This window comes from Electrona antarctica (assembly GCF_951216825.1).
Source record: "Electrona antarctica genome assembly, chromosome: 18".
In the NCBI taxonomy this organism is placed as follows: domain Eukaryota; kingdom Metazoa; phylum Chordata; class Actinopteri; order Myctophiformes; family Myctophidae; genus Electrona; species Electrona antarctica.
In genome coordinates this window covers 11882610-11892609 of record NC_136799.1, presented here as the reverse complement: position 1 = coordinate 11892609, position 10000 = coordinate 11882610, and the positions used below count along the sequence as shown (strand labels likewise).

The 10000-nt window shown below is 42.5% G+C and overlaps 1 protein-coding gene across 2 annotated transcripts in view; it reads left to right on the top strand.

The window, feature by feature from the left end:
- nkx2.2a (NK2 homeobox 2a) overlaps positions 1-8679 on the top strand; it is a 28071-nt gene extending 19392 nt beyond the window's left edge. The window contains exons 3-4 of one of the 2 annotated variants that reach the window (XM_079528259.1): positions 6248-6581; positions 7513-8679. In XM_079528259.1, the coding sequence (XP_079384385.1) occupies positions 6308-6581; positions 7513-8072 (834 nt within the window). In that variant the 5' untranslated portion in view covers positions 6248-6307 and the 3' untranslated portion in view covers positions 8073-8679. Of the gene's footprint in view, positions 1-6247; positions 6582-7494 lie in introns of both variants that reach the window. The other variant, XM_079528258.1, reaches the window with a different exon arrangement.
- The last annotated feature ends 1321 nt before the right edge of the window (positions 8680-10000 follow it).

Genomic DNA, 10000 nt, shown 5'->3' with positions numbered 1-10000 from the left:
AAACGTGGTGGGGCAAGTAATAAGTATGTGTTTTTTTTAATTGTCGACACCCCCTGCTGTTTCGCGGCGTCGCCGGTAGAGTCCGCTAGAACACTGCAGATGTCAACAGCTGTTAACGCTATTAGTGCACTCCAACTAGACTGTGCTCTCCTCAGCAGAAGGGCAGCCTGTCTATACCGGTGCCATCATCTCTATAGTGCCGTGCGCCCAAGATCTGCACCGTGCGTGGAGGGCTTTGGGAAGTCGTATAATTGCGTTTGCAAAGGGTGTGTGACTGTGTGTGTGTGTGTGTGTGTGTGTGTGTGTGTGTGTGTGTGTGTGTGTGTGTGTGTGTGTGTGTGTGTGTGTGTGTGTGTGTGTGTGTGTGTGTGGCGTGCACATGCAGCAGCACCCACACGCGCGCGCGCACACACGCACGCACAAATAATAAGAGAGTTGTTTCTCCTCCCTTATATGTGATTAATCCATGTCTCACAAAGACTCCGGCGATAATGCCCCCATGGTGTCATTGTGATATTGAAATAGGAAGTGATTAAAAATAATAAACCCCCCCCCCCTTTTTTTTTAAGTAATTCGCCTCGCGCACTAAACGATAAATGGGTGGTGGCGCGAGCGGCGGGCGTGTGTGGCAACGTAAAATGCACCGTTACAAATAAACTGGTATGGTTGTGCATGTGCTGCGCGTGGTGTAACAAATGGAGGGCGCGTCTCCTCCGGCGCGGACGCGACTATAGCTAATCTCGCCGTGACATATTTAATCATTAGAGGGAGAGGAGAACGAATAAAGACCCCGGCGTTGTTGTTTTTTTTTGCCTGGAAGCGAAAGGTGCCTGCATGGGATTTCTTTTTCTGGGAGACCGACTCGTTCGTTTCCAAATGATTTGTGCCTCGGGGGCCCCCGGCGCCCGGGGCCATGCACGGCTTAGCCCCATAAATAAACCGGGGACTTCGGCTTACCTGCATATTATATATTATATACAGCCTTTTAATCATTTGAGCTACGGCAGGAAATGTGTCTTGTCACTCTCCATTCATCACAGAACGGCCCCGCCGGCGCGGTTACCTTTATCAAACGCTTTAACGCCGCGCCCGGGGGCGGCCCAAAAACACGCTGAAATTCGGCGATTAAAGAGGGAATGATCAACGCTATTATTGACTTTCCCGCGGCGTTTCCATCGCATTCAATCGAATATTATATTTATTTAATCAGGAATATAAAGGCCCTTTTCTTCGCTTATTTGGGAACAATCGTACCCATGGAAATTTGGAAGAATGTAGGAAGGGAATTATAATTCATCCGTGGGGCATTTTTCTTTATTTCTTTTTTTTTTTAGTTCATTTGAAAAATTAATTGTTTTTTTGGATGAATCCATTCTTGCTCTGCTGTGGAATCGTGATTGAAAATCCGTGATTGGGACGTCCTATAAGCTTCAGCATCCTAAAAAGATTTAACACCCCATAACCAGCTTTAAAATGATGATAACCAGCTTTAAAGAGAGTCATAATAAAATGCTCTGTTTTCAATTATCATTTCAACTATAGAAGTAGCCTAATACATGACTATATAGCCTAATAATTGTATTGGCAAGAAAATTGGCAAACAATAACATATCCTGTGAAGAAATTATAGCCTCAAAACTCAATTGGAAATACTTTATATTTGAGGATCTTACTTGGTGACACATACTCTCTATAATCACAGCTGGCTCTGTTGAACCCTAGATGAATCTGTAGCACTTAAACACACACACACACACACACACACACACACACACACACACACACACACACACACACACACACACACGCACACGCACGCACACTTGGTCACTCAGAGAGTGCGAGAATGATAAGGTCCAGCTTGAGAAAGCCAAGGCAGCTGTGTGTGTGTGTGTGTGTGTGTGTGTGTGTGTGTGTGTGTGTGTGTGTGTGTGTGTGTGTGTGTGTGTGTGTGTGTGTGTGTGTGTGTGCGTGTGCGTGCTGTGCAGCTGCATCCAGATTTGACACCTTTTTTTCTTAAACAGATTTCTTTGTTTATTAGGCCTATATCTTAATTATTATCAGTTCATTCATTCATTGGATGTTCTTGGACAACACTATAGGTCTGTTTCCTGATAATAATAATAATCATAATCATAATCATAATCATAATATTAAGGGTAATAATAATAATAATAATATAGGCCTTACCTAGGCCCAGTATACAGTCTACTATATAGGCTACTATAATAAACAATTATTATTATTGTTGTTATTATTATAGCCTATTATCTATATTATAACCTTATTATATATTATTATATATTTATGCATATGTATCCTGAATGTATGACTATAATCACACCCCATTTCTAATGGTCCACATCTGGTTCCGTTAATAAGTGATCCTCATTCTTAATTTTATTTGAGTAGGCCTAGCCTAAAACATTTTTCCTCCAAACCCTCTCAAAGCAGAATGATCGGCTGAGCATGTGAGTGTGTGTTTCGGCCTGTTTGAACTACCTGTGTGTGTAAACAGGTAAACACACACAGACAGACAGACGGACACACAGACAGCAGAGCAGACATCACTGCTCTCCAAGTGAAGTACTGAACCACTTCAGGCTCTGTGGAACATTTACCACCTTCCTCCTTCTTCCCCTCCAGAACCTCCCCACATCCCGGTTCAACTGATCAAATACATCCCCGAGAACACGCTCCCATGCGCCGTGTCACCAAAAACTAGCAACCCGCTAAACCCACCCATGCACCCACCCCCCTGTGTCCCCCTCCCTCCGTGTCCCTGGAAGCCTTAATGCCACAAATAAGCACGGATAAGCTGAATGACACGCGTGGTAAAGTAAAGCTAAGATCTCCATGCACGGTTTTTGGCTGCAAACACTGCAGAGAGCTATATAGGCTAAACCAACGTTTGGGGTTTTTTCTCTCTCTTTTGTTAGACGAAATATAGTCTGAAATCAGAACATTCGGTTGATTTCAGGACATTATTTCTTTAAAAAATAAATAAATAATAATTATAATAAAAAAGGTGAATGATGTTATATATTATAATTTAACCAGTAAAAAAGTAGACAAGCGTCACTTTTACAAGTGCACGCACCGGCCAAGCCAAGCGGCGGGAATATTTCACTTCAAGTTCATTGGCCAAAAAAAAAGAAGACAAAAATAAATAAACATATACAAACATAATATACAGTCACCACTCAAGCTCAAGCTTAAAAAACAAACTTGCATACGACGACCAAATATTGTTGAAAGATTCCTCCGTGCATGGTGCATGCATGCGGTCGGTGTGAAGTGAACCTCTGTGCCCTGCATGGCCGGGCCTGTCCGTCCCTGCCCGGCGTGCATGGTGGTTGCTTGGTATAGGGTGGCGGGGTAGATACCCCCACCCCGGCCCCCACACGGAGGGTTTATAAGCCATGCACGCATAGGCAGCCAGCGTCGCTTCTTTGGTGGATCAGGTCAATAACCCCTCTCTCCCTCTCTGTCTCCTCTGCCCAAAAGCCCCGTTCACCTCAATGGAGCCATTGTGGGACGCAGAGACCTGTGATTAATTCTGCCCAAGTCCCGAGAAATATTTACTTTAGGCCTAATGGGTCAGGTGGTCATGACGTTATACACACAGTGAAGCTGCTATAGTTACAACCTGATAATGTAGATATGTTTAGATTATAGAAATGATATGATTGTGTTTATTAATAGCTATATATGAACATCAATTTATCAACATTAATGACTTTCTATGGTTATTATTATGATTATTATATTTATTATTGATAAATCTAGCCTATTAATAGCCTGATATTAATGCATTAAATATGATTTATTTTGGACCATGCAGTCATATATGGACCCATGGTCATAAAAATTAAACCACCCAAAAGCAATTAAATACAAAGGCATGCAGAAGATAGATGCTATATTTTCAGACGTGTGTGTGTGTGTGTGTGTGTGTGTGTGTGTGTGTGTGTGTGTGTGTGTGTGTGTGTGTGTGTGTGTGTGTGTGTGTGTGTGTGTGTGTGTGTGTGTGTGTGTGTGTGTGTGTGTGTGTGTGTGTCTGCGGAGATGAAGGAGTTTTTCTTAATATTGTGGAAAAAGGATTGGTGGATTGAATGAAGAGATATAGTCCATTGAAAGCGGTTGAATGCCATGACAACTCGGAACAAGCTCAGATTTATTCCACACAGTTAGAAAGCATTGTGCCGCGGGGCGTCAATCATCCATTATTTCACCGCAGAAATAAATGCAAAAAGGAGGAGAGAGAGAGAAAAAACTGCTGCGGGACAAAAGCATCCAACAGGAGCCGGACATTTGTCTACATTTCCCCCATTGTCTGCAGCTTAGCAATCGGTTTGTATTTGTGTTTGGCCCGGTACCCGACGACCACCCAGGATGAGCAGGCAGCAGAGAGAGAGAGTGAGAGAGAGAGGGGACTTGGTTTAGAAGGGGGGAAAAACCGTGAAAACATTGTCACCCACATCACATACTGGAGAGGAGGCGACATGGGAGCGACTGAGAGAGAGAGGGGGACACGACTGAAGGAAAAGTCTGGAAGAGGGAAGCTAAATAGAGTAGTTTATTTACTCTGTAGGCTAGGAGGCTACGACGGTGTCGCTTGTCGAAAAAAGAACAGATCTGTAAGTTGAGTTAAGCTTGTAGTTATTTCCCCCCCCCAAGCGACGCCGACAACGCGAGCTACTACAACTCCAAATGCGACAATACAAACAATGATGGGCTAGTGCCTATGTGTCAGCTCTCAAGAAAAACGCGAGGTTGAGCTGCTTGAGCACTTAGAAAGAAGAAGCGTGACAACAAAATGTTAGATCTGTTATAGGAGGAGAAACGTGGCATATACACAAAACATACAAATAAAAAAATAGAATTAGAAATGTGACAAAAGGGTGTTCATTAAGTGGCTTATTAAAGTGATGTGAAAATGCATGAACGAATAAAAAATGTGCAAAGCAATTAGGCCTCATAATCAATGATGTGCGACCTTCTTATATTTATTGATTATGATAACAATAACGATTATTATTATTATTATTATTTTATTACATTGTTTATTCTATTAATTTTAACTTTATTTTTGACACACGTGGATCCTCAACTGAAGAAATGCAATATAATGCACCATTATTATTATTGTATTAATACCGTATTATTTTCCTCCCTATATCATCTTCTCCATATAATTGTCAATGGCTCATTTGGCTGCATGCATGCATGGGCCTTTACTCTCGTGAATGCTTGCTTAGTGTTTTCAAACAAACAGAGCCCTCTCGTCCCTAAGCCCTGGCAAAAATATTGACAGAAAAGGTTTACATAAATTAGCTCCCCGAAATGTTGAACAATAGCTCCTCTTTCCTGTGTGGATCCCATCGAGAAAGAAGAAAAAAACAAAACAAAACAAAGAACCTAACACTTTTGTGCCTCCATCCCTGGAATGCAGATTCTGTCGACTTTTTTTTTTGTTCATTAATATTAGTATTAGGCCTATATTTGCGGAGAGAATAACTCAGGGAAAAAAAGCGTTTTGCGGAGCAATTTGTTAAAACGGGGCTTTTGAGTATTCCGAGCATAAAGCTATAGCCTACTTGGAGGCCCTTTGTATGTAAATAGGGTGTAAAAAAGGCCCTCCCCATCTTTGTAATTAATTGACACGTTACACCACTCATCATGTTCTGAAGCACCAATGGTAGAGCCTCGGATCTCCCCAAAACCCACAATTTCACATCTGCAAACACTGTCTTCATCCACTTGACTCCTAAGACCCGCCCACACGTGGCCAACCTTTTTGCTTTTTAATGCTTTTTCACTGCAGGTTCATGTGTTGAGACCAACCTTATATGGACCGAGCAGGGCCGGTAATGCTTTATTTCCCCTGTAAGCACCACAGCAGTAGCACACAGCTAGCCGTCCATGAGCCAGATATAGCACTTATAGCAAGCCACTTTGGCACTCTTTCCTATTGGACTTACACACACAGAAACCGACCAAACCCCCGAACGAACCGCGACTGCTTGCTTGATTTCTTCTTGTTCTCCTCGTATATGCAGGCGACGCACGCTTAACATGGACAGTGGCTCATTCATGATTTGTTTTGACTGTATAGTTGCAGCGTTATTATAGCTAAGAAGAAGCGACTCATATACAAGTTGCAGTGATCTAATATTTTGCTGAAACATCGTCTTGTTTTTTTTTGTTTTTGTCTGTTTTTTTATTTAAAAAAAAACAATAACAGAGGATTGCCCAAACGGACGCAGCAACTTTTGCTCCCTGCACATAACGCCCCGTCCAGAACATGTCGCTGAGCAGCGCCACCAAGACGGGCTTTTCTGTGAAGGACATTCTGGACCTGCCCGACACGAACGATGAAGACGGATCTATCACTGGAGCCGAGGACGACAACGAGGGCTCCGAGACAGGCGCGTCCACGACGAAAACCACTGGAGTTTTGGTGCAAAGTAGTCCGCTAGAAAACGTTCCCGGTCTGCCTTTAAAGAACCCCTTTTATGACAGTAGTGACAATCCTTACACGCGATGGCTCGCCACGACGGATAGTATCCAGTATTCATGTAAGTATTGTCTAAGAAAACGGTTATCTTTTGAGGGCTTAATAGCTCCAGAATAGTGACTTTTTTCCTGGACATTTAATATTTTTGATAGAATGCAGATGGTTCTTTGTGCACAGTGCTGCGCTCTCATCTTGAGGCGTTGAAAGCTCAACAATTGTTTAGTGCACGTTATGTAGATTCATATTTGATCCACAGAGCGCGTATAGCCGTATACATGGTGGTGGAATAGCCATGATTTGATATTTAATCCATTATAGAGCGTGCATGCATGCATGGCGTGGTGGAAAAACGGGATTTTTCACGCTGGGTTTTATCTGGGCTGGGAACTATTATGAACCTTTTAGACTCTGCATTCTATGAGGATTTACGGGCAGACAATACGAGCTTTGATGCTCCAGTGAAGAGACTTTGACTAATGGTTCAGCTCTCTCCACAATACAGAACTATACACTTACAAAGCCTAATTTAACCTAGATGTGGCACGACGGTGTCGCTTGCCGAATATATATGATTTTTCTACAAGCACACATGCAGCCGTGCGATGAATGATTTAAGCTTGGGATTTTTCATATTTTTATTATTCCGTTTGTATAGCAACAATATAGACACTTTTAACCACCTGAACCCATGCATATTCTGAGGAAACATAGCAGATCTAAGCTTACAGCTCATCAAAATGCAAATAATTTTGAGCTTGTAGATCGGCTATTTTTGGCAAAGAGATTTGGTGTACTGTGTAGACGGACAAAATAGGTCCAAGTAGGACAATTGGAACCCATGTCCGTTTTACGAGAATAGGGTTTAAGTGGTTAAATGCTTTGCACCTTTTGCCAATGGTTATGTGCATTGTCTTATTGGTGAAAAATGTCCAACGTCTTGCATCGTTTTTTATAAAATGTCATCATTTTCACAGTGTTTGTGTTTTGCGCAGTGCACGGTCTGTCCGCCGGCTCCCAAGACTCGGCCAAGTCGCCGGAACCCTCCGCGGACGAGTCCCCGGACCAGGACAAGGAGACCTCGAGCAACGGCGGTAGCGACTCCGGCAAGAAGCGCAAGCGGAGAGTGTTGTTTTCCAAGGCCCAGACCTACGAGCTGGAGCGGCGGTTCAGGCAGCAGCGGTACCTCTCCGCGCCGGAGCGGGAGCACCTCGCCAGCCTGATCCGTCTGACACCGACTCAAGTGAAAATCTGGTTCCAGAACCACCGGTACAAAATGAAGCGAGCCCGCGCCGAAAAAGGTATGGAAGTGACCCATCTCCCGTCTCCTAGACGGGTGGCCGTGCCGGTCTTAGTCAGGGACGGAAAGCCTTGTCATACTCTTAAAGCTCAGGACTTGGCGGCCTCTTTTCAGGCTGGGATCCCCTTCTCGGCGTATAGCGCCCAGTCACTCCAGCACATGCAATATAACGCGCAATACAGCGCCGCAGCAGCAGCAGCGTCGCAATTCCCCTCAGCGCATCACTTGGTGCAAACGCAACAGTGGACTTGGTGAAAACAAATTATAAAACAAACAAAAAAGAGACTGGCGGGCGAGCTGCCTTTTGAGAGCACAATAGGGAGTTCACGACAAAGTAAAAGACTTTTCCATTCTTGCAGCTTTGACCCTTATATCGGTTTTATTCGGGGCTCAATGTGTGCGCCGTGTTTACATGTTTTCGTAAAAGAGAACTGGGTCGAACTATGGGTCCTGCCTCCTCCTCCCTATAGATTTTAAAGAATGTCAAAATGCTCTTGTGATTATTATTTTTTTGTAAAGTATGTTGTGTGTTGTAGAAATGTTTTTTCTTTTGTCCTTCCGTGTTATCAGCACGTACAAAACCACTTTATAATTATAGAAGAATTTTTAATTTCTTTGCTTCTTTTATGGACCGAAAATATTTATGGCCACGAATAAACATTGGCAACTTTTAGCTCTTCTTTCTATTTGTTTTCATTTTTTTCTGTAAATACTTTGTGGCACTTGTTTGCAACCAATAGAAAAGTTTAAGGAGCGCTTATAGCTGCCTGGAGATATACATATTTCCAACTTTAAAAATAATAACAATTACGGCGTAACTTTTTACTACCGTGTCAGTTTCCATTGTGTGAACAACAGTTAAGTCCGCGGCGTTGATGGTGGGAAATATCCCCGTTTTTATAAGGATTTTAATAAAAAAAAATGATGTGTTTCAGAAATTATACGCTTTTTTGGTTTACGTGTCCTATATTGGATTTGATTAGCTTTGAATAGAGTGCGTAAACTGCGTAATGGTGATGTGTTTAGACGCCATATAGAGCCAGTTGCTTTAAGTGGACAGAGAATGGATTTTGGGGCTGACTGTGTGTGAATAAATCTCCCACTCGCGCACTTGAATTATTTTTTCTTTTGAGCCAAATTTAATCCGTATATAGATTTTGTTTTTTTCCTCCGAAATGGATCCAGCTCCTTAATAAAGAGGCCACGGCGTTCACTTTGTGTTGAAATGGGACTAAAATCCACTCACTTAATAGAAGAGGGCTTCTTCAAGCTAAGAAGCTATTGAGCGAAAAGCTCTCCTTATTTTAGTAAACCCCACAACCGCTCGCGACCAAGAGCGTGTACCATCTACTACCATGATAGTGTGGTGGTATAGGATGTATTGATTTACAATTTAATGCAACATGTTTTATAATGTTGTTATACGTTACAACGTTCATTATTTGAACAGGAATAATCAATAAGTCCAATATTATTTTAGTCGGCAGCCTTTATTAAAATACCCCCCATGCACTGCACATGCAGCACGGTGCATGCATGGGCTTAATTTTAATGTTTTAATATCGCTGAGGATATCACATTATATTGTTGATATCATTATTGAAGTTAATAGGGGTGGATTGTAGCTCATTTGTGTCAAAAAGATACAACTCAACCAACCCAGAAACCATGCGGGACAAACTGGTCCCCAGTGAATCACACGCGGGGGCGCATTGCGGATTATCAAGACTCGATTCAATATCTTGGGTAAATATGATAACCAAGTCGAAAATCCATGCATTTTGTTTGTCCGAGTACCTAAAATCTCACGACAGATGCTAGAGTCGCCCCTATTATCGCTAAACAAACAGGCTAAATTGACAAGATTTGCTAATTATTTACAGAATTGTGTCTCGGGGGGGCTCGGTGGTGCCTTTTGTGGGACACGGCGACTCAATTTGTCACAAAAAGGGGTCTGTGTTTGACCACCGGGTGAACACGGAGGCTAAATAAGACGTCAATAATCCATGACGTTTCTTTCACTTATTTTTGTTTCTTCGCCATGCACATTGAATAAAAATACCACATTCCATTCGGTTCGCTATTTGCCCCGGAAAAGGCCTTTTGTGTCTTTAACTCTTAACAATTAAATTAGCTAATTCGTTTTTGTTGCACTAAACGCATGCACGTATAAAGTATAAACA